This window comes from Schistocerca piceifrons, chromosome 3, assembly GCF_021461385.2.
Source record: "Schistocerca piceifrons isolate TAMUIC-IGC-003096 chromosome 3, iqSchPice1.1, whole genome shotgun sequence".
Classification (NCBI taxonomy): Eukaryota; Metazoa; Arthropoda; class Insecta; order Orthoptera; family Acrididae; genus Schistocerca; species Schistocerca piceifrons.
The window spans coordinates 486,476,310-486,503,318 of record NC_060140.1 but is presented as its reverse complement, the minus strand read 5'-3'; the positions used below and the strand labels follow the sequence as shown (position 1 = coordinate 486,503,318).

The 27,009-nt window shown below is 40.8% G+C and overlaps 1 protein-coding gene across 1 annotated transcript; it reads left to right on the top strand.

Annotated features, from left to right (window-relative positions):
- The first annotated feature begins 10,496 nt into the window (after nucleotides 1-10,496).
- Nucleotides 10,497-15,692, top strand: LOC124790125 (cuticle protein 38-like). The gene is made up of 2 exons (XM_047257698.1): nucleotides 10,497-10,532; nucleotides 15,332-15,692. Exons 1-2 carry the CDS (start codon nucleotides 10,521-10,523, stop codon nucleotides 15,635-15,637), a joined length of 318 nt encoding a protein of 105 aa, XP_047113654.1. The 5' UTR covers nucleotides 10,497-10,520; the 3' UTR covers nucleotides 15,638-15,692.
- Nucleotides 15,693-27,009: the final 11,317 nt, after the last annotated feature.

Here is a 27,009-nt window from a genome sequence, read left to right as displayed (position 1 = left end):
TTCGCATGCTCTGTGCAGAATAGTAATGCTGTCTCGTTAGGTTCACTGAGCTTTGCTTTGTTTCATGATTTCAGTTGCTTTTCCGCCTTGTGGTCACTTATTTCGAAATCTATCATTGTGATGCACGTGCAGTGATTTAAGGGAAGAAACCCAGTACGATCACCCACACTGAAACAGTTTTGGGAAAAGGAGTTCAGTATTTCGTCCTTGATTCTGTCGTCCTCCAATTCGATGCCGTCATAGTAACGGAGTGTCCAGACAGATAGCTTCCATCCTTTCACTATTTTAAAATAATGAGAAAACTTCTCAGGATTTTCTGCAGAGTTGGTAGATAGAATTTTACTTTCGTTGACTGCTCCATACATGGCTCTCTTTACACTTACTGTGATTTGATTCGGATCATAAGGTTGATAGCGGCTCGTAAAGAGCCGAATAAACAATTTTTTCTAACTATGTCTTTGAATGGAACGGCAAGGAAAAAACTGTTCCCGGTCTCACTCTCCGCAGTGATATGATGATATAAACGTGGAATAAGTATCATAATTAATTTACATAGAGAAAAAGCAACAGATAAATTTGTTAATGGTGTTTCTCGAAGAATTATTCAGCAGTTCTGAACAACAGACTTGTCTCTGATTTCACGAAAAAGGAAAGTATGTTCAGTTATGTGCAATGAATAGCATAATACCAAAAATATCTGCAGTAAATAAATAGGAGTCAGCATTGTACAATGTTGCAGGGTTTCGGTGATACATTGCGAAGAAAATTTTATTTGGGAGTAACGTACTACTGAGCTACTGTAGCAGCTGAGATCAGCGACATACTACAATCAAACAAATCAACTGCTTGTTACACTTTACGTATTACCACAAAATAATAGCTCATGACTTAATGTTTCAGGGCAATTCATCGCTTACTAAAAAAAAAATATTTATTGCAGAAAAGAGGGCAATGAGAGTAATATATTGTGTAGACTCTGTGGAACCAGGCATTCTAAACGCAGCTTCTCGAAGAATATAATACCACTAATGAGATTTTGACAAGAAAATCAATGCTTTCAATTGGCTCTGAGCACTATGGGACTCAACTGCTGAGGTCATTAGTCCCCTAGAACTTAGAACTAGTTACACCTAACTAACCTAAGGACATCACAAACATCCATGCCCGAGGCAGGATTCAAACCTGCGACCGTAGCGGTCTTGCGGTTCCAGACTGCAGCGCCTTTAACCGCACGGCCACTTCGGCCGGCTCAATGCTTTCAGATACAGTACAGAATGAGAAGATTATTTTTCTTTACTTAATAATAACATTTCCCCTAACCCGGGAAATTGCTCAGTATTTAGGCACAATAAACTTTCCCAAGTTACATGAAATGTTTCACTCGTAACAAAGTAAACTTTAAATCTATGTTAATACAGCTCCGTCTTATCAATTATTACTCCGCAGCTCGTGGTCTTGCGGTAGCGTTCTTAATTCCCGCGCACGGGGTACCGGGTTCGATTTCCGGTAGGGTCAGTGATTTTTCCTGCCTCGAGATGTGTCGTTTTCATCATCATCATTCATCCCCATCACGGTCGGAGGAAGGCAATGGCAAACCACCTCCACTATGACCTTGCCTAGTACGGCGGTGCGGGTCTCCCCGATCGTCCCCTACGCTCCTCTGAGTATGGGACATCCCATTGTAAGAGGTCCGAGCAGATGTAATTTCGATGTATTGCTCATGCGCTGCCTACGATATGCAAGGTATAAGAGAATCTCTGACCAGAGAGCAGTGTTGACTGCAGTAGGAACTGTATAGCTGTAGCAGTAAGTTGTTGCTAGTCTGCAGTCTGCTCTGGTCTGGTCTGGTGTATCGTGTTGGGTGGCCGGTCGCGGTGCAGCGATGCCGGAGCCTGAGTATTATTGTATAAGGTAAAAAGCAGACTCGCACATATGTAGTAATGTCCTCTCAAGTCCCATGTAAATGTTTTTAAAATATCGTAATAATAATCTTTCCCATAAAAAGTAACTTTTAACAACCATTCATTTCAATTTAAAGAATTTGCTAATTTCTCCCATCCATGATCATCCCGATTGTTGCAAAAGAAAAATCAGTTGCTTCCTTTCATAAATGACAAATCTATCGGCCAGCATTGCACAGGGCTGTGCCAGAAAACATTATTTTAAGAGCAGATATATATATGCGTTATCCGACGACTTCATTGAGATAAGAATTTTCTTTTTTTTTTTATTCAGCGACTATCATGACAGACGTAAAAGTAATGAGCACAATTTTCAGCGTACGTTTAATAACAGTCGGTCTTACCAGCAGCAGAATCAACCACAACAACAGATACTCATGAATGAACCAGACAGTAGGTATCATCCGGAACGTAATACGTCAGGACGAAGTAACAGGACAGTACAAATAGTCGAAATGCCACAGCATCCTCTCGCAAATAACAGCACGTCAAATAGAATTTGACTAGATACAGTACAGGTTGCATCTTCCAGCAACGCAAACAATACTTTTGACACAGAGAATCTTGTTCACGAAAATGTTATTACTTTTGACGACATCCGAGACTCTCTTTTGCAGGAAAAACCAGTTATTCAAAAAACCATTTCCCACCCTGTCATTGAAGTAAAGATTGGACCATCCAAATTTTCAGCAGTAATCGATTCTGGATCACCTATGTCAGTTATAAATGAGGAAACTTTCAACGAACGTAACAAAGAGAATACCTATCCTACGTTACCATCAGGCAAAACTAAAGTAAACGGAGCAGTATCTAGTAAAGGAGTAGATGTAAAATTACAGACACACTTATCATTTTGTATTGCAGGTCATACGTTTCACTCAAATTTTTGGATTGTTCCCTTAGTGACAACAGACGTTATTTTAGGTACGAGTTTTTTGGTACAACACGACGCAGTTATCAACTTTCAAAATTCGTATTTAATATTAAAGGATGAAAATGTACAACTGGCATTAGAATTTCATCACTCTTTATCCGCAGAAGAACAAACAATTAATCGTACAGAGGTCATTTCTGCATCACGTAACATAGACTATTATTTCCACATTGTTCACAGATACGTACGTACACAACTATAATATTTCAGACGAAGCCGACTATGACGTTATGCAAACGATTTCTGATAAAGTAAAACAGAACAGTGCAAATACAGACGACGAACGCACGCAACTACGCAAAATTCTTTTACAGCAAGCTCCAGTTTTTGACAACATCCCTGGTACTATGTCCGGATTTATGTATGAATTTCAAGTTAAACAGCACGATACATTTAAAGCCAAACATTATCCCATTCCATACATTCACAGAGATCAAGTTAAGAAAGAATTGCAAGCTATGCTTGACCAAGGAATTATTGAACCGGCATTTAGTCCGTACATAAACCCGCTCCATATTGTTAAGAAAAAGGACGGTTCACTTCGCCTCGTACGTGATTCGCGCCACATCAATGACATTATTATTAATGAAACACATCGCCCACAGACACTAGAAGAACTTCTACAGAAATTTCATGGTACTGCTATTTATTCCACATTAGATTTGAAATCGGGATTTTGGCAAATCCAGCTCCATCCGAACTGCAGAAAGTACACAGCATTTCTCTGTTTTGGTGACTGTTATCAGTTTTGCAAATTACCGTTCGGTTTAACTATTTCTTCAGCAGCAATTATTCGCGGTTTGAATACTATACTTCCGACAGAATTAAAAGACAGAATCACAACGTATGTAGATGACATTCTTATTGCAGAAGCTAACTGGTCTGAACACAATTTGATTCTTGAACAACTGTTGCAAACTTTTCGTGCACAAGGACTCACAGTTAATCTTAGCAAATCGCACTTTGGTAAAACTTCCATAAAATTTCTTGGACATGTAATTTCAGCAGAAGGCATTGCGCCTGACCCGGAAAAACTTCAAGCTGTACATGACATTACTGTACCTACCACGAAGAAACAATTACGCAGCTTTCTGGGATTAATTAACTTTTTCCGTAAATTTATTCATTACTCTGTTTTAGACACTCGTAGATTATGCCAGTTGACAGGTAAAAACACTATTTGGTCCTGGAATAGCTAAGCGCAGTCTGAATTTGCTAATCTGAAACATGCTTTGTTAAACGCACCTCTTTTATCACACCCAGATCTTACTAGAAATTTTTCCATTGCCACCGACAGTTCTAACACCGCTTTAGGCGTGCACGTTTTTCAGGAAATTGAAGAAGATGGTTGTACAGTAATTAAAAACATCGCGTTTGCGAGTCGCATTCTGTCACCTGCTGAACGCAATTATTCTGTTACAGAACTTGAAACATTATGTGTTGTATGGGCATTTACGAGATTTCGGCATTTTCTTTATGGAAGACATACGACCGTTTACACAGATCATAGAGCTATCCAGTTTTTACTTTCCGCTAAATTTACACACGACAGATTAAGCAGACAGAAACTTTATTTACAGGAATTTAATTTTACAATTGCTCACATTCCCGGTACACAAAATATTGTAGCAGACGCACTATCCCGTTCTCTCAGCAACAATCAGCAAGACATCTCAACCAACTTCTGCAAAGCAAATTTCAGCGTCATGTATATTCAACAAGTTACATTTGAAAATTTCATTTCGGCATTATTACGAGACATAGCACAAGAGCAAAGTAAAGACAACGTATGGAAAGAAATTAAACACCTTTGGCAAGATAGGAATAATGTTACCATCAGAAACCATTATACTGTACGCAATAACATTCTATTTTGCCGCTCTCACCCTGACAGCAACAATTGTGTATTATGCATTCCTGACGAACTTGTTAACAAATTAATTTGGTATACTCATTTAAGTTACGTCCATTACGGAGCCAGAAAATGTTTTCTTATACTGAGACAGAACTGTTATTTTGCCAACCTGGAGAAACGCATTCGACGAGTTTTAGCGTCATGTTAAATCTGCCATAAAGCTAAGTCAGACACGACTTCACATATTCCTCCGTTACATCCTGTTGTACCTGTTAAATTGAGACACATGGCCGCTGTAGACATTTTTGGTCCGATTCCCAGATCTAATAGAGGTTTTTGTTACATCTTTGTCGCTGTTGAACTCACTTCGAAATTTGTTACCTTCACTCCGTTACGCAAAGCTACTGCTAAATCTGTTTCGAAAGCATTTGTAAAACATTTTCTATTTCATGTAGCGCATGTATTGAAAGTAATTTCCGACAATGGACCACAGTTTCGATCTGCGTTATGGACACGTATGTTACGAGCTAGAAACATTTCTCCGATCTATATATCCAGGTACCACGCTTCTTCGAACCCTTGTGAACGACTAATGAAAGAAATTGGTAAACTATGTAGAATATACTGCCATAAAAAAACATATTGATTGGGATACACACATACTGTCATTCCAGGATGTAACTAACTCGATAGCAAATGAATCTACTATGCTATCTCCGACTGTTATACTGAAAAATGTTGAACCACCCAACAAAATTAAAGAATTAGTATCTTTTCCTACATCTCGTCGACTACGACACCATGAAGTAATTGACATTGCGCTGAACAACATCGAACGTGCCGCAGAGCGCCGGAGAAGACAGCAAAAACAGGTTTTTACACGCCGTGACTTTCACGTTGGACAGAAGATATTAGTACGCACACATTATTTATCCAACAGAGGAAAGAGTAGATATAGTAAATTTGAGCTTCTATACGCAGGTCCATATCGAATTCGCAGCATTCCTCACCCCAATGTAGTACACGTCGAAACTTTGAGAACCAGTAACAGCAAAGGCAATCACCATGTCTCCAATATTAAACCCTTTATTGAATGAACATACTTTATGATTTATCACACTGTAATGCCATTTCCTGATTTTTATATGACCACTTATGCAATTATATTTATATGAACACTTACTGAAGATTATCATATTTTTCTTGGCAAGTGCCCGGCAAGGTAAGGTTAACAGGTCGCTTTTCTTGTCGTTATATATCAGACCGTGCACATTTTCCATTTTTTGTGTATGTATGATTGTTTTCCTATCGAAAGTAGAATTTTTGTCTGTATTCACTATGTAATCTTTAAGATATAACAAACACCAGTTGACTTTGACATTTTTCCTTATGATATCTCAATATCTTGACCATTTTACATTTTTTTGCTACTACATTATGATACTCTGTGTACATTTCTTGCACTTGAAAACTGTCTATGTTTTTGACATAATACGTTTTCTGTCATGCTATGCTGTATGCTTAATTATATCACTAGAAACAAGTTTTTATTTAATGGGTATATGATTTAAATGCAAGATATTAATCCTTATTCATCATTTTCAGAAAGTAATAACGTGTAAAAGAAATAACTTAAACAAACCACACTGGATTACTATGAAACGGGAATTTCACCTTCGGAATGAACGAAAGAAAATGCAATACCATGTCATGAAGAGTAAATGGATCAGAATTAACAAGAATATACTATACCATCGTATGATAGCAGTCTTAACTAATTTTTTCTTTCAGAATACGAGGCGATTGATGCAGGCTGTCAGACAGAACTACACATCTTAGTTTTAGTGATGAAACATGCTAGAAATAAGATACTCTATACTATGACTAGTTGTATGAAGTAAATGGTAATATGAATAATGAATAATGAAGTTTTTTTTGCAGATGATAATTAATGCTGATGAATAGTTACATGAAGAATATGCTAATATGAATAATGAAGTTCTTCTTTGGAGGTGATGATAGTAATGAAGTTATGGTAATACGAATAATGTTTTTCTTTGCAGATGAGGATAATGATGAAGTTTATATATTTACTGTTAGTTAAGAAATGCTATGTAGTTATTTAAGTATTTGTTGCAGTTCGTTTTGACAGTATGTCTTATGTCGCATGGTATAATGACTGAATGTTTTGGAAAGGACAGCTAGAGTACATACATATTGAGTACACGTTTCATTACCTGTTAATTCGAAGTTCACTACTTTTCAGCATAATATGCGTTTCTTCTTTCAGCTCAATAATCCATTTTGTATTTTTTCCAGGAGAAGCTATTCATGAAGTTAATGTGCTATAAGCGATTAGTCATTATATCTGTTCTAGTACTTGCATTTTACCCATTTGTGTGTCATTCATGAAAGTGATCACATATACTCTACTTGTTTCATAACCTTGCTACAGCTGACTCATGACGAATGATGTTATAAATCCTTATTTCCAGCAATAAGTCAAAAGCAAATATTTTCATGCCCCAGCAATTAATTATCGATCCTAGCACAATGCATTGCTAGCACAAAAAAAAAAAATTACCAGTCCCAGCTATTACCAGTATACAACCAAATAATGCTACTAGTTTAAGATGTATTTAGTTCTAAATATAATGCAAATTTCTCAGATGTATTGGATCCATTATATCCATGTATTATTAGACCACAGACCTTGAGTAATAGTTACAGTGTGTTACATTTTTTAAATATGTCCTATGTCACTTGAATGATGAGTTCTGGGTAATACTGAATGATGTTTTGTAATAATACATAAATGCTATGCCAATAATTTGTGTAAATAATATTTTTGTTATACTCTATAAATGCTATGCCAATAATTAACTCTCATTTTGAATGATGACTTCTGAATAATACTGAATAATGTTTTATAAAACTATATGAATACTTTGTAACTGGCCAATGAATGCCACTGTTTCTTATATTTTATATTTGTCTTATGTCACTTACATGAAATCATATATGAATACCAGCAGCTTGATGCTACACTCATTAACTCTTGTTTTGAATGATGACTTCTGAACAATGCATAAAAATGGTTTGTAACTGGCCAATGAGTGCCAATGATTACTATAATTAGATGAATTATGTAAATGCTATGCCATTCATTAACTCTTGTTTTGAATGATGACTTCTGAACAATGCATAAAAATGGTTTGTAACTGGTCAATGAGTGCCAATGATTACTATAATTAGATGAATTATGTAAATGCTATGCCATTAATTAACTCTTGCTTAGAATGACCACTTCTGAATAATGCACAAAAATGATTTGTAACTGGCCAATGAGTGTCAATGGTTACTGTAATCAGATGACTTATGAATAATGTACTGTAATACTCCATACATAGTACAGAAATGTTTAGTAACTAGGCAATGAGTGCCAACAATTACTCAAGTCGGTTGATAGACTAGTGTAATTCTCTGTGATGACTAGCATACCACTTAATGTCCTTCACCTTCTGACCTAATTACCAGAAATTACTGCAATATCCGTTTGTCCTGTCCATCATCATGATCATGGAGCACTATATTTGGATTTTGCACTAATTCTACGTTGGAGAAAGAGTATGGATTCTACAAGAATGTGGTGTTGGCACATCATGCTGTCCACCACCTTGAACGATGGAGATGTTATTATGGTCCCACTGTTTGGTGTACCTAATGTACTACCAAAATGATAACATTGAATATTAATACAACATTTCAGTGTCTTGGCTACAATGATTAATACTTCAGGGAAGAGAACTTCAGATTGTCGCACTTGGTGTTGTGCTTCTGTAGAGGGATATGGACTTTCAGTGCAGCTACGTGCAACCTACTATGCTACAACCATGATGCAATCCTTCCCTTTCCTATCCTAGTTCTTGTAAAATGGTAAAAAATATATACAGTGCGTGTGCACTTTATGTCATTTGTTAATATGTTTTGTACTCATTGCGTATACATTTTGTCATTTCTTGATATGTTCTGTGCTCAGTGCATGTGCACTCTATTTCATTTCATGTTCTGCACTTATATGTATGTATATACTCTGTGACTGTAGACTTAGTTAATTAAGTAGATTATAGAAAAATTTGTTGCTCATGGCAAGTCCAATTGACTCACCATCGCTGCCAAATTTTTGCCCCCCCCCCAACCCCCCCCCCCCCCACCCAGTGGAGGGTTATGTAAGAGGTCCGAGCAGATGTAATTTCGATGTATTGGTCATGCGCTGCCTACGATATGCAAGGTATAAGAGAATCTCTGACCAGAGAGCAGTGTTGACTGCAGTAGGAACTGTGTAGCTGTAGCAGTAAGTTGTTGCTAGTCTGCAGTCTGCTCTGGTCTGGTCTGGTGTATCATGTTGGGTGGCCGGTCGCGTTGCAGCGATGCCGGAGCCTGAGTATTATTGTATAAGATAAAAAGCAGCCTCACACATATGTAGTGATGTCATCTCAAGTCCCATGTAAATGTTTTTAAAATCTCGTAATAATAATCTTTCTCACAAAAAGTAACATTTAACAACCATTCATTTCAATTTTTAAAGAATTTACTAATTTCGACCATCCATGATCATCCCGATTGTTGCAAAAGAAAAATCAGTTGCTTCCTTTCATAAATGACAAATCTATCGGCCAGCATTGCACAGTGCTGTGCCACAAAACATTATTTTAAGAGCAGATATATATATGCGTTATCCGGCGACTTCATTGAGATAAGAATTTTCTTTTTTTTATTCAGGATGATCTTTCAGGGCCATGACGCAGCACTGCTGAAGTCCAAAATTTACCAGGTTAAATTCACAGTCAGTTATTGAAAAGTCATAAGTGAGTGACAATTTAATTGAGAGGTTAGTTACATTGTATTATTACCAGGCTACTGAATTTTTTTTTTTTTGTTGGGACGTTACACTGAATGTGAACGACATAATTATAATTTTTTACTGTTGAGAGATTTAGGAATTTTTCTGTTTTGAGATTACATTAAATGGGAACGAATTTTGTGGGGAGATTAAATGTAAATGAATTTTGTAGGGAGGTTAAATGTCAATGAATTTTCTGTTTTGAGGTTACACTGAATTAGAATCATATTCATATTATTTATTTAAATTTTTTGGGGAGGTTACACCATCATCTATCAATTATTTGTGTTATTTCTTCGCCAAAGATGTACTTTTAACAGAAAGTAATGGAATATGGGGTACAGAATAAAAAAGTTCAGTTTTCTTTTAAAATTTAATGTTTTTATGTGTCATCTGAGCATTGTCAATTGCTAATACGTTCGTTCTTATTAACTTTAGTCTACTGAGCCGGTTAGTAGTATATAAGCTGACGGGATGAGGTGATAAAAATAAAGAAATTACGTAGTTTGTCAATCGACTATCTCCACATTATACAGATACAAATCGTGTAAACGACATACGTAACACGATATTAATGTAAGAACTGCAGTAAGAAGCAATAACTCTCTTGCGGCGGAAGTCTACGGTCAGAATATCGACGACTTAACGGCAACCAAGAGTTCTGCAGTCAGACTAATGACCCTAACGAGAGCGAGTATATCGCGAATGGGTCAAGAGCACAACAGCGCGAGGTGGGGCCGCCTCCGGTCTCTAACTGGATCGTCGCTACTGAAACATGACCCACAGCCAGCGAGCAGTATATAAGGCACGCCGTGCCAGGGGGAGGCATCAGTTGCCCGCAGCCGACGACACACACACATCCTCATCATGTACAAGCTGGTGAGTACGCGGTCCGAAGAATTACACTGAGGAAAACAGCTCACGCAGGCTGCATGTTGACGTTTCGCAGGCAGAGAAAAATTCCTGGAGGGAGGGGACAAAGTGGTTTTCACGAACAGAAGGGAGCCTCGTCCACGAGACCCAGAAAACTGTAGACACCGACGCCTATGTTGATGTCATATTCTCTTTCCATAAGGTATTCGATGCAATTCCGCACTGTCGTCTATGCCAGTGTACGGAACATCAGACCAGCTTTGTTATTGCGTTGTAAAATTCGTAGAAAACAGAGTGCAGCATCATAACCACCTTACTGGAGAAAAATGTTCTGACGTAAAAGTAGTTTCTGTAGTAGTCTCCCCTAGGGAGAAATAGTTACTTAAAAAAAAAACAATATTACAGCAAACATGCTGTTTATTTACTAGCTTTGCCCATCTTCACAAGACATGTATCTGTATTTACCATATGACTGGTGTGGACAGTTGTATCTATATCACCACACTTGAACGTATCTCATATCCTCATCAGTCCCCTAGAACTTAGACCTACTTAAACCTAACTAACCTAAGGACACCAAACACATCCATGGCCGCGGCAGGATTCGAGCCTGCGATCTTAGCGGTCGCGTGGTTCCAGTCTGAAGCGCCTAGAACCGCTCGGACAATCCGGCCGGCGAGAATTTGTTGTTATTGGATTACACTATGTGTCGCGCTGGCTTATTTGGCGTAGGTGTTATAATGTCTTTTTTCTAAATTCCTGGGAGCTGCAGGACGCATCGTACTGGTAACGTTTACAAAAGTCAAAACTCGAGGAAGGTGTATCGGAATGCAGGAATTGACAGCAGAGAGTCGACACTTACAGTTATTGGCAGTTGACACACAGCTTAATAAATGTAGCCTAATGCGCATAGATAACCGGAAAGATCCATTGCTGCGTGATTGCACTATAGTCTAAAGCAGTCACATGCATTAAATATCTGGAAATATGGAGAGTATGTACACGGAGCAGTTTAAAGTGGAATCATCAACTAAAACTAATACTAGGAAAATAGATTTCAGACTGAGATTCATTGGAAGAATGTCCTAGAAGTGTGTGCAGTCCATCGACGAAGGAAGTAGCTTACGAAATCCTCTTAAGAATGATAATTCGGTATTCCTCGTCAGTCTCGAACGCTTACGAGATAGAACTGATCGACTAAATAGGTCCAAAGAAGAACGGCGAGTTTCATTGAACGTTCGTTTATTGAAGACAAAAGCATCAGGGATATGAATATCATATCCGGTGGTTGACCTACCACAGTTGCGTTCTTTCTCACGGTGCAGTTTACTGTTAAAATTCTGACAGGGTACATACCTAGAGGAGTCAACCAACAAACTGCTTTGACCTGTCTCTTGAAAAGATCGTAAATGAAAAATGAGAAAAATTTTAGCTCAGACGGAGGCTTGTCAACAATCGATCATCTCGTGTACTATGATCAACTGCAATAAGGATGGCGGGGAAAAATGAGAATGGTACGTGAAATACCTTTCGCCACACACTATAAGGCAGCTTATAAGATATGCCTGAAGATGTGGAAATGGAGCTGCAAGATTTGTGTTCGAAATCAGGGGTCGGCGAATAGCTTTGCTTCTCAGGTGGCACACACTAATAGTCGAAATTAACGCCACTATCCAACGGTCAAATCATCATCTACAATGTTACACATCTCACTCCGTGAAATACTGCGAGACGGTTTCTGAAGTGTGATCTAGGACATTGACTTAAGTTTAGTGATATTCAGGGTGAGTCAAAAAGTACTTCACAACTTTGGAATGATACAGAAATGTACTGAGATAATTTACACAATCGGTAGGTCTTTCATTTTTTAGCAAACAATCTCAAGTTTCATTCACGTAGTGCACCAGTACCCTACTGGGCCACCACGAATGCCAGCGTAGCGCAGAGCTAAACTGGCTACTTTCACTGATGCGGAGCGTGTTCGATGTGTGTTTTGGTTTCATGAAACGAACTATGCAATAACTGTTCGGCGTAAATTTCGTGTGTATGTTCTTCTCCTACAAACAATTTAGCCGTTCTGAAAAATCGAATCTACCCTGCCGTTGCGCAAGTTACGCCTGATTTGCTGCAACAAGTTTGGGAAGAAATTGATTACCGGTGGGATGTCTGCCGCATCGCAAATGGTAGTCACATGGAACCAAAATGGCACTTGACACTTTTGTGCGAAACTTGAGATTGTTTGCTACAAAATGACAAATCTACCGAATTCGTAAGTTATCTCAATAAATTTGTATATCATTACAAAGTTGTAAAGTCCTTTTTAACCCACTCGTATAATTTAATGTTATTACTTTCCCTTTACCTAGCCAGTGAAATGCTAGCCGTTAAATTTCCTTCCACCAGCACAATATGAGCACGCTACTCCTGAGTGGAACACCTGTGCACGACCATGCGTTAGTGACCTCGGCAATGCAGCTTGGTTAATGGAAGGTTTGCTACTACAAAGAGATTTTACAACCTATCCTAGGAGATATATGAATCGGAACACTCTTACGTGACTGAATAAGGTACAAAACAGTCATTTTATTGAGGATGAATCCCTCTTGCTTCACGTTATGAATTCACTATTTAATTAGAACTCCTGAAGACACGAGTGCCTAGCTGGAAATTTTTGTAGAACTGTTACTGGAGTCAAGACGAAATAATGTTTTGTTCAGCATTGAGACTACAAAAAGTTATACATAAATTTTGCAAATCATTCTCGATAGTCTTGAAATTTCCAATAACCAAAGATAGTCGTGTTTTAGATAGTAACTCTCTTGTTTCATTCCTTAACATCAGCAGCACACTGTTTTAGTACAAAGTGAATTGTGTGAGTTTAGTCAAAGTTTCACGCATGCTGTAATTAATTTCAATGAATACAATACTTTTGATTTTATCTTTTTGCTGAGAAACCTAGAAAATAAAATTACACAGTTGAACAGAGACGTTTCAATTCTGTGATGTTTCTTTGTTACTGTCTTGTGGAGTTCAATAAACGTTTGAAATGTGTTCTGCCTGCTATATCATTACAAATAATAATGAATCCTAAGTTTAAAAAAAAATGCTTTTAGGTTTTCCATTACTGCGGTCAGGAATGCATACCGAAGTATATACGTTTCGGGTGCTGGAGTGTTCTAGATTCTTGGTTCCGTAATCTTATTGAGAATTTAGAAAGCCATTGCGTAAAAGTGAAGAAAGGTATAGTTTACAATTTATAAGGCCTTCTCGCTATCTGTAACTACATGCGGGCTAACTGCTAAGTACCTAGCGATAACGAAACTATATAAGTCATTCAATTATACGTAAAGAATGTGAATACGACGAGAAAGGTAGATTAGTGTTTCGTATGTTTTACAACATAATGCAGTATCAAATGTGGTACTCTAATTAAATGTGTACCACAGCAAAAACATTGTAATTACGTTAGCGCCGGCCGCGGTGGTCTCGCGGTTCTAGGCGCGCAGTGCGGGACCGCGCGACTGCTACGGTCGCAGGTTCGAATCCTGCCTCGGGCATGGATGTGTGTGATGTCCTTAGGTTAGTTAGGTTTAAGTAGTTCTAAGTTCTAGGGGACTGATGACCACAGCTGTTAAGTCCCATAGTGCTCAGAGCCATTTGAACCATTACGTTAGCATTGCGCTACATTATTATGGACATATTCTTTAATTTTTGAAAAAATACCTTTACTATTTCGACTCTCACGTCCATTGTGTCCATATCTTTAGCAGCACATCCGTGAAAGAATATCGACATTGACGGTGCAAGACCTTCATCTTTTGGTTGGCAGTCTCAGTAAAGATTCAAGAAAGTCAAATTCGAAATTCTTTTGGAATAGCACAACGCTTCATGTTGCTATTACTTCTCGGAATAGTCATTATTTTACTGCTGCTGCGGTGAACACTAGCAGGCCGCTGTGCCGAGCGATTCTAGACGCTTCAGTCCGGAACCGCGCGACTGCTACGGTCGCAGGTTCGAGTCCTGCCGCGATCATGGATGTGTGTGATGTCCTTAGGTTGGTTAAGTTTAAGTAGTTCTACGTTCTGGGGGACTGATGACCTCAGATGGTTGAGTCCCATAGTGCTTGGAGCCATTTGAACCAATTGGTGAACACTACAGCCGCTAACGAAACTAGAGAAACCATACTTTAATGTACCGCATATAGTGGCTAATTTACAGTTTTAGTCAAAAAATTGTGAAAATGCCAAATAGGTTATAAGCCACATCACAACTACTTTGCTTTTCTCTGAGAAGTCCATTCAGTCGCCAAGTGGCGGTATGACCGAAGGAAAATCGATCATAACTCAGAGAGGCAAGGTTCTCTTTTCACATATTCTCTTGAAACATGTGGGATCCTCGTTAGAAATGTATTCGTAGTCTTCAGATAACTGGAGTTTGGCATTTAGGGACACGGTAACATATAAAATTTAAAGGCACAAGATGAAGTACTGCAAAAAGTGAAGGAACTAACTTACATTGGATGGAAAGAAAATTTAATGTTTAACATTCAGTCAATGATGAGTTCATAAGAGACAGAGGATTAGTTCGAATTGGAAGAGATTCTAGCATCAAATGTATCAGTACCTTTCCAAAGGAATCATCCTGTTACCCACATTGGGATTTAGGAATTCCGTAACAAATTATTATTTGTTTGACCAGGAGGAGATTTGAGATCATATCCAGAACGCGTTAACTGCCGTGTCAGGTTGCTTGTATCATGGATAAGTGTTATTCTTTATCATAGATTAAAACTGGGTCTTTTGCAGGTGATCCTTCTGTGCGCCGTGGCCGCCGCCCACGCCGGCTACTTGGGAGGCTACGCCGCCCCCGCCGTCGCCGTGGCCCACGCCCCCGTGGCCGTGGCGCCCGCCGCCTCCTCCATCGCCAACACGTACAGGATCTCGCAGACGGCCCGCGTCCTGGCAGCCCCCGCCGTCGCCGCCGCCCCCGTGGCCTACGCCGCCCCCGCCGTAGCCGCCGCCCCCGTGGCCTACGCCGCCCCCGCCATCGCTGCTGCACCCGTCGCCTACGCTGCCCCAGCATACGCTGCTCCCGTTCTCAAGGTGCACTAAGCAGAGCACCTCTGAGAATCGAACAAGATATATTTATTCAATAAAGAAAACATAACTACACAAGAAAATCCGTCCCTTTCTCTTGATAATCCATATCCACTACTTAATTAACCTGTTAATGTAGTAAAACTTCGGGAAAAATTATTAAGAACATAGATCGATGGCTCTGATCTGGGTTAACATTCATATATAAACAACGAATGAGGTGATGCAGTGGTTTCAAAAGGGCTAGTATCCAGTTGAGTATGCTGTTTTTAACTTTAGGAAGTATCCCAAACAACGAGGAAGAGCAGTGGTGTGACACTGGTCCCTTATTCGGAAGGAAGGCGTTTCAGTTCCCCATTTACACTACAGGCCACTAAAAATTGCTACACCACGAAGATGACTTGCTACAGACGAGACATTTAACCGACAGGAAGAAGATGCTGTGATATGCAAATGATTAGCTTTCCAGAGCATTCAAACAAGGTTGGCGCCGGTGGCGACACTTACAACGTGCTGACATGAGGAAAGTTTCCAACCGATTACTCATACACAAACAGCAGTTGACCGGCGTTGCCTGGTGAAACGTTGTTGTGATGCCTCGTGTAAGGAGGAGAAATGAGTACCACCACGTTTCCGACTTCCATAAAAGTCGAATTGTAGCCTATCGTGATTGCGGTTTATCGTATCGCGACATTGCTGCTCGCGTTGATTGAAATACAATGACTGTTAGCCGTATATGGAATCGGTGGGTTCAGGAGGGTAATACGGAACGCCGTGCTGGATCCCAACGGCCTCGTATCACTAGCAGTCGAGACGACAGGCATCTTATCCGCATGGCTGTAACGGATCGTGCATCCACGTCTCGACCCCTGAGTCAACAGATGGGGACGTTTTCAAGACAACAACCATCTGCACGAACAGTTCGACGACGTTTGCAGCAGCATATACTATCAGCTCGGAGACTATGGGTGCGGTTACCCTTGACGCTGCATCACAGACAGGAGCGCCTGCGATTGTGTACTCAACGACGAACCAGGGTACACGAATGGCAAAACGTCATTTTTTCGGATGAATCCAGGTTCTGTTTATAGCATCCTGATGGTCGCACCCGTGTTTGGCGACATCGCGGTGAACGCACATTGGAAACGTGTATGCGTCATCGCCATACTGGGGTATCTCCCGGCGTGATGGTATGAGGGTGCCATTGGTTACACGACTCGATCACCTCTTGTTCGGATTGACGGCACTTTGAACAGTGGACGTTACATTTCAGATGTGTTACGACCCGTGGCTCTACCCTTCATTTGATCCCTGCGAAACCCTACATTTCAGCAGGATAATGCACGACCGCATGTTGCAGGTCCTGTACGGCCCTTCTGGATACAGAAAATGTTCGACTGCTGCCCTGGCCAGCACATTCTCCCGATCTCTCACCAACTGAAAACGTCAATGGTGGCCAAGCAACTGGTTCGTCACAATACGCCAGTCACTACTCTTGATGAACTGTGGTATCGTGTTGAAGCTGCATGGGCAGCTATACCTGTACACGCCATCCAATCTCTGTTTGACTCAATGCCCAGGCGTATTAAGGCCGTTATTACGGCCAGAGGTGGTTGTTTTGGGTACTGATTTCTCAGGATCTATGCACCCAAACTGCGTAAAAATGTAATCATATGTCAGTTCTGGTATAATATATTTGTCCAATGAATACCCGTTTGTCATCTGCATTTCTTCTTGGTGTAGCAATTTTAGTGGCCAGTAGTGTATTATCACATTAAATTGGTTTCCATTATCACATTAAATTGCTTGAAGTGAATGCCAGGAAAATTCCTTTGAGAAGGTATTGCTAATTTCCTTCCCCAAGTTTCCCTAACTTGGGGTTGGGAGCCGTCTCTAATAATCTTATTGTTCTTGCTAGCCCATTAACGTATCTGATAGGAGACAGGTACGTTATTGTTATTTTGTTTCTTTTCTCCATATTGGGTTAAGATATTCAAACCTGACATAGTCTAATTATAAAGGTGAAACATTTACTTTTTTAATGTTGAGAAAATATTTAAAAAGTAAAATGTAGTTCTTGTTGGGTTTTGTGAGGAGCAGTGAAATAAAAATCGAACACGCACCACTACGGGACTAGGGAATGATTTCATTCAAAAGTAGTCACCGCACCCGTCACGACATTTATCCCAGTGGGAGACACGATGGTCAATTTATGTTTTGCTGACATATCCAGAACCGCACCCACTCTTGCACTTCCTCGCCCTGCTGAAACCGTCGTCCACACATGTCTTTCTTCACTTTACCAAAGATGTGAACATCACACAGTGAACGACCTGGGCTGTACGGAGGATATTACAGTGTTTCCCAACCAAATCGCTGAAGTGTGTCCTTCACTCGTCTGGCAGTGTTGGGGCGGGTGCTACCGTACAATAGGGTAATTCCGTCTTCATTCCAACAGCCCGAGGGCAAATGGCAAAGCCAGCATTGGAAACATCCTATATCTCTCCAGCCAAACAAATCCAAAACTATTCACACGAGTTCCGTTAAGGTCGTGATGACCACTATGCTCGTCGAGTTCCTCGAGCTTGGAACCGCATTCAGTACACAGTACTTTGCCGAAACTTCGAAGTTCATACAGTCAAATCGCCCAGGAATGCTATCGGATGTAACCATCCTGTTGCACGATAACGCCCGCCCCGCAACTGTCAATTGGACGAAGGCTACGCCTCTACAATTTTACTGGGAAACACTCCAACATCTTCCCTACAGCCCGGATTGTTCACTATGCGATTTTAAAATCTTTGTAGACCTGAAGAAAGACATGTCTGGATGTCTGTTTTGTTGGACAGGGAAGTGCAAGAGTGGGTGAGAGTGTGGAATTTAAGGGGCCGACCACGTTTTACGAAATAGGAATTGATGGTCTCCCAGTGGGATAAATGTCTCAACAAGTGTGGCGGTAGCTTTTGAATGTAACGACTGCATGGTCCCTCTGTGATGGGTGTTAGGTTTTCATTTGACAGCCCCTTATAATTAAAAAAAAACGAATGATAATGTAATGCAGAAGGTGAACGTCTCAAAATGAAGCACTGCAGATTACCAAACGTTCAAGAGCCTGCACTGATATAACGTTATTACGCGAGGAAAGGTTAGGCATTTTGTCTTGTTGTATGGTATTGGTTAAAGAAGCAGGTGGGTTGTAATCGTGAAGGTGGAGGCAAGGGTTGGGGTGTATGGCATGAACGGTATTAAAAAATGGTATTGGGTTGTAGGCTGGGTCATGAAATGAAGAAGACAGGAAAATGGAAAATTTGATAGGAAAGTGGTGGGATAGGGTGACAGGAGTTAGAACTGTTAGTACGAATTAAAACATGTGGTTTTCATTATCTGGGAAGGGGAAACAGTGAAAGTTTCGTTAAGAGAGGATATGAAGTTTGTGTTCGTGTAGTTTCAGAGCGATGTTACGGTATAGATGCGGCAACATATCAGAAATGGAAATTTGATGGAGGAAATGAGCCTGTTAGAGTAAAGTTTTCGGATAGTGTAGGATATATAGAGATGTTCAATGTTCAATGTTCAATGGTAAACGATATATACGTTGGGGAAGGCAAATAGTTGCAGACGATGGAACGTATAGCCTTCGAATATATGTATCTGTAAGGTGGCAGCTTGAATGAATGTTAATTTCGCACCTTACATGAGATTTTATATGCCATGACAAGTAGATGGATATGTCACCTGACATGCTTCGGTGATAATGAGCAAATTTGCCTATCAAAATGTACAGTATGTAATGCCAAAAGGGATGACACTCGATTTGATGGTATTAACACACCTAATCCAAATCCTGCTTATCGGTGAGCAATAGGTGAAAAAAGCTGCTAGAAGAAACGTTTTAGTTTGGGGACAGACGCGAGTTGTGCTGTCACGGCCTGCATACAACAAAGGCTTCTAACAGGGGTCGGTGACCCACAGCGAGAGAGATAATGAACGCACTGGGCGATACATTGAGGGGAGCAGGTAGCGGCTCAGTGTTGCCTACGACGGAGAAATTCTTTAGAAAACTGTGTTGGGGAATTTATAGATGGATACAAATATGCCAGGGACACAGCTGATCACGTGAAAGGCCCATGGTGCTCTTGTGAAGCACGCGTGTAACTTTTAGGCGTCAGGAGTGGACGCAGTATGTCTAATTGGCTGAAATAAATTCGGAAGGAGTAGAACTGGCGATATTTTGACGCAGTTTACAGGTAGGCCCTTTAGGACTGGCGGGGTAGTTTCCACAAGATTAAAGGAACATTCCCATTGGTCCGAAAAATTCGTGACGTGAAGCACGAAATGACACAGTTGAGGGACAGTTTGCTACGAAAGACACAATACCGAAAACTTCGGAGACTCTCCCCTGAACCAGCGTCAAGTGTAGAAAAGGGCGCATCACACTCTGTACGACGCCAAAAGAGGAATTTCTGTGTGAACATTGCATTCACTTTGGCTGACATTCAGCTAGAAATGTGCTGAAGAGTCGTTGAGCTCCGATAGCGGAAAAACGAAACAGCCACGTAGTTAATTGTTCTTGCGAGAACTGAGAGGGCAGTGAAGTATACACGCTGCTCCATCTACGCACGTGTATATCGCCATATTTTCCAGACTAGGCATGAGTGCATGTTTTCTCGCTTAAATAGACACATAGGACAGTTTCAACTGATAAAATAAGTAAAGATTTTGATTATCTTTTTATAGGATTTTCAGATGGTGAGAGCAGCCATGCAGCTGACAGCACGTTGCAGCTAAAGTTAGATGCCGTTGGCAGAGGCGTAAAATTGTTGGATCACCAGCTTGTATCCACTGTGAACATGAGCAATCTTGAGTAATCTTTTGCTCATCTTGTCACAAAAACTAACTATCTTCTGTAGACTTGATTGTCATCCTAAATAGCTCCAAACTTATAACCGGAATCAGATGATTCGTCGTAATATTGACCAACTCAGACAGTGCTTCACTATCTATAAATAAGAAAAAGCTTGTAGAGAACCTTCTATTTAAATTTTATATTGTTATGTTCAGTGTTATTTCTGCTACTCAGGACGTAATACGCTATCCTGACAACCGTCCTGAAATTGTCATATCACAGTCTACGTAAACCCGTGTGTTTCTTTGACAACAATACTGAAATTAAACAAATTTTCTGCAGCTAAACACCGAGGTGCTCTGTCATAGAATAAGGGTACACTTCTATCCTCAGTAATTTATTCTAGTGACGCTATAGCACTCACAGGGTGTTTTTGCTGATGTCTGACGAATGTAAAAAGGAGTGAAGTGTCAGATAATGGTGGCACTGCCAGGATTCGAACCTGGAATCTTCTGAAGGAGAACATTACTGGATTAAATATACATTGCTTAGCAGAAAAATTAAAGTACTCAGGAGGGGAGAGGAAATGAAATGAAACTTCAGGGACTGAGAGGGTATGTAGTGTTATTTCATTGGTTAGAAAATCGAGACAAATTTACAAGGATCTTGGCAATATGAGTCCACTTATCAGTAGATGCCACATCCCCTTGTCCAGTATACCTGCACTTATTCCACAGAAAAAGGACTCAGAAAGCCGTTGCAGCCTCTCCTGAGGTAAGCTAGCCCACAATCGTTTTAGATAGTCCTGGATATCGTGGATGCTGCCACTGTGACAGAGTTGTCATCCGAGATGGTCCCACATATGTTCTGTCAGGGACAGATCTGAAGACTTTGCTGACCATGGCAAGAGCTCAACATCACTCAGACAGTTCATAAAGACATGCGCCATGTGTGAACGAGATTTGTCCTGTTGAAAAATGGCACCACGATACTGTCACATGGCATCAGCATACAGGACGTCTGTGACGTACCGTTCTGCTATCAGAGTTCTCTGTCACTACCAGGCGTGACCTGAAATCACACTAGATTCCTCCACACTCCATGTCGCTACAGTAACACGCCTGTGACTCTCCAAAATATTGGAAGATTGAGACACCTCTCCAGATCGCATCAGTGCTCGCCGGAAATGGTTATCCAGTGTAGTGCAGAACTGCGATTCATGGTTGAAGGCAGTGTGACGCCATTCACCAGCATCCAAGTTTCCCAGTCATGGCACCACTCTAAGCACTGCCGTTTGTACAGTGGCGTCAACAGAAGCGTGGAACAGTAATTTCCTCTAGTACGGCTGGTGCTTGTCTCTGACCAATGGTGCGCGTTAACACAGAGTGTTGGAGGGGGCTGGAAGGAACAGGTGTGAGTTGATACGATGAGCTTGGTGCACTGTACATCTATCCTTCCCTGCAATGGTGAGACGTGGTCGAACGGAAACATAAGGACGAGTATGCTTGGTCTCACGTTCACATGCTGTCCAACATAGGGCCACCATCACATCTGAATGCCACACAAATCTGGGTATTGTAAGATCCGACCAACCCACAATGACGCCACTTACTACGTCAGGAAATGATAATACTGTCCCATACGAATATGTGGACTGTTGTGTCCTTTACAGTGGCACTCAACATCTGACGCTATTCACGTCCCTTGTATACCTTGACTGGGCTAGTGACAACACTAACACGAACAAAACTAATCCTCTCTGGTACTGGGTGTATCTGTCATATAATATTTCAACTCTAGTCATTTACGTCTTGAAAGGAGGATATAAGATGAACATCAACAAAAGCAAAACGAGGATAATGGAATGTAGTCAAATTAAATAGGGTGATGCTGAGGGAATTAGATTAGGAAATGAGACACTTAAAGTAGTAAAGGAGTTTTGCTATTTAGGGAGTAAAATAACTGATGATGGTCGAAGTAGAGAGGATATAAAATGTAGACTGGCTATGGCAAGGAAATAGTTTCTGAAGAAGAGAAATTTGTTAACATCGAGTGTAGATTTAAGTGTCAGGAAGTCGTTTCTGAAAGTATTTGTATAGAGTGTAGCCATGTATGGGAGTGAAACATGGACGATAAATAGTTTGGACAAGAAGAGAATAGAAGCTTTTGAAATGTGGTGCTACAGAAGAATGCTGAAGATAAGGTGGGTAGATCACGTAACTAATGAGGAGGTATTGAATAGGATTGGGGAGAAGAGAAGTTTGTGGCACAACTTGACTAGAAGAAGGGATCGGTTGGTAGGACATGTTTTGAGGCATCAAGGGATCACAAATTTAGCGTTGGAGGGCAGCGTGGAGGGTAAAAATCGTAGAGGGAGACCAAGAGATGAATACACTAAGCAGATTCAGAAGGATGTTGCTTGCAGTAGGTACTGGGAGATGAAGAAGCTTGCACAGGATAGAGTAGCATGGAGAGCTGCATCAAACCAGTCTCAGGACTGAAGACCACAACAACAACAACAGTCATTTACGTAACCGCCGATGATAAGAAATACGACTATTAAAAAGAAGTGGGGTCGGAGATAATAGGCCAAGTGAAGGTTTCATAGGCGTGGAGGGTAGCTGAAATGTGCATCCTCATGATGAGCCAGTTACAGTTCCAGCAGTTTTAGTCTATTGTGGGATTCCTGTCAGATGGTTAGTCCAAGGTGTTTTAATGTGTTATGAGCTGTGTGAAATCATGCCCCATTGCTTCTCTTCCCCAATAAAGTTTCCCACATCTATAAAATGTCGTTTATGTGGTATAGTACAAATATCGAGGTCCCGTAACAAAGTTGGCACCGCTTCGACGTTACAGACGACAATAATGTGTCGCTGTATACTACAACGCCGGATGGGAGGTGTTGGCGAAGCTACATCTCTAAGTCTTATGCTAAACTTTAATAATGAACATTTTGTCTGTGCATTCCGAGTGAAGACTTATGTAAATTTGTCTGTATCCGTTGATACTTTAATATTCAGAGGCAGTTGTAACTGCGCAGAACATTCTTGTCCAATGAGTTACACAAAGTTAAGTAAATCTTCATATTTATCTTGTAATGAAGTGAATTAATATTTTACATTTTCTAGTTCCCACTCGTTCTCCTTTCGGAACAAGTAAAGAAAAAAAAGTGCAGGTACCAGGAGGAATGGCGTGAGTTAGTGAATGAGTCCATATTTGACATGTCGAGGTGGAATATACGTATATCAAGAATAAATGATTGTACCATGTATGTCGCACGTACAATTCCGCCAGTGCTCTCCCTTGCACGAGTAAGAAATCTAGTGACTTGAACAATGTTCATCCTACATAAGAGACATCAAACGAAATGCAAATGTGAAAACAAGAGCATCTAGGGTGTGGTAGTTTGCGTACCACTCTCCCTTCCCCCTTACCTGTTCCAGCCGCGAATGGATAGCTGGAAGTACGATTGTTAATAAGTCACCGTTTAAGCTCAAATCTAATTTTAAGTTCGTGGACCTTTCTCGAGATATATGGACGAGGGAGTAGTATATCGGTTGATTCTTATTGAAATGTATGCTCCCGTAATTTTAACACTAAACGACATTGCAATGTTTAAATCCTATCTTGCAGAGTTTGCCACGAGAGTTGATTGAGCATCTCCGTGGCGCTTTTGCGCTTAGTAAATGAACCTATAACTAAAAGCGTTGGTCTTTCTTGGATCTGTTCTACTTCTTCTATCAGCTCTACCTGGTACCAGTCTCAGATTCACGAGCAATATTCAGATATAGGTTGGACGAGGGTTTCGTAAGATATACTTCTTGAGGATTCTTCCAATGAATCCCAGTTTGGAATTAGTCTTACCCGCGATAAGTGTTACGAGTATTTGGTCGTTCCACTTCGCTGAATATTTTATGAATGTAGGGTATCCCTGACCAATTACACATTAATACGTTACACTTGTTTATGCCGAGCGTCAAATGCCAATCCCTGCAGTAAGCGTCGATTCTCTTCAGATCTTCCTGTGTCTCTGCACAATTTTGTATCTTTTCGACATCTCTGTACACATCAGCATCATCCGTGAAAAGCCTCACGAAACTTCCGACATTATCCACTAGGTCAGTTATACACTATCTCATCAAAAGTAACCGTAAAAATAATAGTCGACATTAATATGGGCAATGCCTACTCTTCACCTTTATTCCTGCGTGAGCTCTGCTTGGAACACCGTCAGCGAAGTGTCTTAATGACAGTGAAGGATTGGTTCATCAAGAACCAAACACAGCGAGGGTAATGATGTTGGACGCTTTGGCCTGGAGCGAAGTCGACGATTTACCTCATCCCAAAGCTGTCCCATTGGACTCAGGTCGGGACTCTGGGCAGGCTAGTCCATTTCAGAAATGGTGTTGTCCACAAGGCATTGGCTCACAGTTGCTGCTTTATGACAGGGTGGACTGTCTTGGCACTAGAGTCAGTCATTTTATACGAACTGTAACTCTAGTGTACGGAGTACTCCATGTGGTAAAATGTGTTCGTATCCCTTCGCATTTAGCGCAATAAGAAGACCACGAAAACCATACCATAACGTAACACCATTTCCGCCGTACTTCACTGATGCCAGGCAACGTTCTCCAAGCAATCGCCAAATCCCCACTCAGCCATTGGATGACCACAGGTGTGAGCGTGTGGGTGTTATTCTGTCATTCTGCGCAACGGTTTAATCTGAGATGTACCCTTTACCCTGTGACTCCTGCAAGATGCAATTTCCACCCCCACACTACTACAGAAGTCAGACAGACGCTCCTAACGTTCTAAAGAGAAATGCCTGAAAAACTCTCAGCAATAAATATCTTTTGGAATCGTCCGCTGTAAGGAAATGACACAAAAATTCACAAAATTTCTTACGTAGTTAGTGGGATACTTGGGTACTGGATTAGTGCTAGTTTGTGTAAGAAAAACATGAAACTAACAAAAATTATTATTTATTTTGCAAAAATTCTGAGAAATAACAATGGCACTTTTAGTTATGAACAGAACACCTTATTTCCTGGTTCTGTTTGGAATGTAAAGTTACCTCCCAAGGATAGGATTCGCTAATGAAATTTCTATACAAAGTTTAAGATTGTTATTGACTTGGCGGAAAGACTGAGAGGCGCGCCTACTCAACTTGAATAATTATCCGTTAGAATGTTGCTAGGTACGGTCGAGGTTGTTGCATGTGAAATGCAGTGAAGTGTACTGTTGTGGAGGAAATATGGGGTTCGCAAACGCTGTAGCACACAATACCGTAAGCTGCGATGACTGCTGTCTTCACCACTCTCTGCTGACAGATAAGATAACTTTCGTTCTATCTGGATTGACCTTCGCCAATCAAACTCTCCCTACGCCTTGATGAAGTCAAGGACTCCTATTCGCCCCTAGTCTAACTATTGGCGTGGTACACCAGTCAGATAACCAGTCCACCGTGATACCACTCAAAAATTCGCTCGCAGGCGTTTAACTCTGTCCGTTCACACTGTACAATAAGTGTGGCGGCTGACACAGTGAACAACGCTTAACCGCAAGGACTCAATATAGAGTTGCACTCCTATGTGCTCTCGACAGTTGTGCTCTTCCAGTGAAGTACTGAGGAGATACTTGTTCCTCGCTCTTTGAATACACATACGAGTGCACACGCTCTCGTTACGTGTTGTCGCTCCAACAGAACGGCTCCTCTCCACACCAGACGTGAAGGGGTATATCTTTAGGTCTCTTCTGTTATTCCTTCAGCTCAAGGCATCAGGAATATCGTCAGCCGATCAGCATTGCTCTTCTAAAACGGGAGAATGACGTTTCGTTTAATGTGACCAATCCGGAAGTCTGTAGCATCAGTGTTTGGCGTTTGCTGTCTCCCTGTGAAAACCTCTGAAACTGCGTGCTATGTTTGTAAAGAATGTGTAGGCTGAGCGCTCCGACACAATGTAGCGTAATTTGCTTTTAAGCCGAACACGGGGTCGTTCTGCCTTTCACTCAGGCAAACGCTGTCTGCTATACGGGCGCTCGCCGTCTGACGTAGATAGGCTGACTCATCCTTCGAGGGGACCGGCCTCCCGGCGTGCGGTCTGCCTCTCCCAAACTAAAAGCCCCTACGACCGTCGTGTCTTGAATGTGTGTGTGTACGCCGGCCTCGAGTATTTCAATCTTGGTGCGCTCTTTCGATTTAATACTTATTTGCATATCGTTTACATGAATTCATACAACATTGACTTTATCTTATCGAGTTTGGGTTCGAGTGAAGCGTCTTGATAAGCGGAATATGATTGTGAGGGCGAAATATGTAAACAATGAAGGTCAGGAGACGACGATATCTTACATACAATGAAGGTCAGGAGACCACGACGTCCTACATACCTCTCTCCTTCTGACAAAATTTTTGTCTGGGGTTTGTCAATGCCGAGGAAAACATTGACAAAGGCAGGCAAAAATTGTTCTTTTAGCATTTCCAATAAACTTTTCTCAGTTATGCTGAACAATTTTTTCTAATGATTTCTTTATAGCCGTT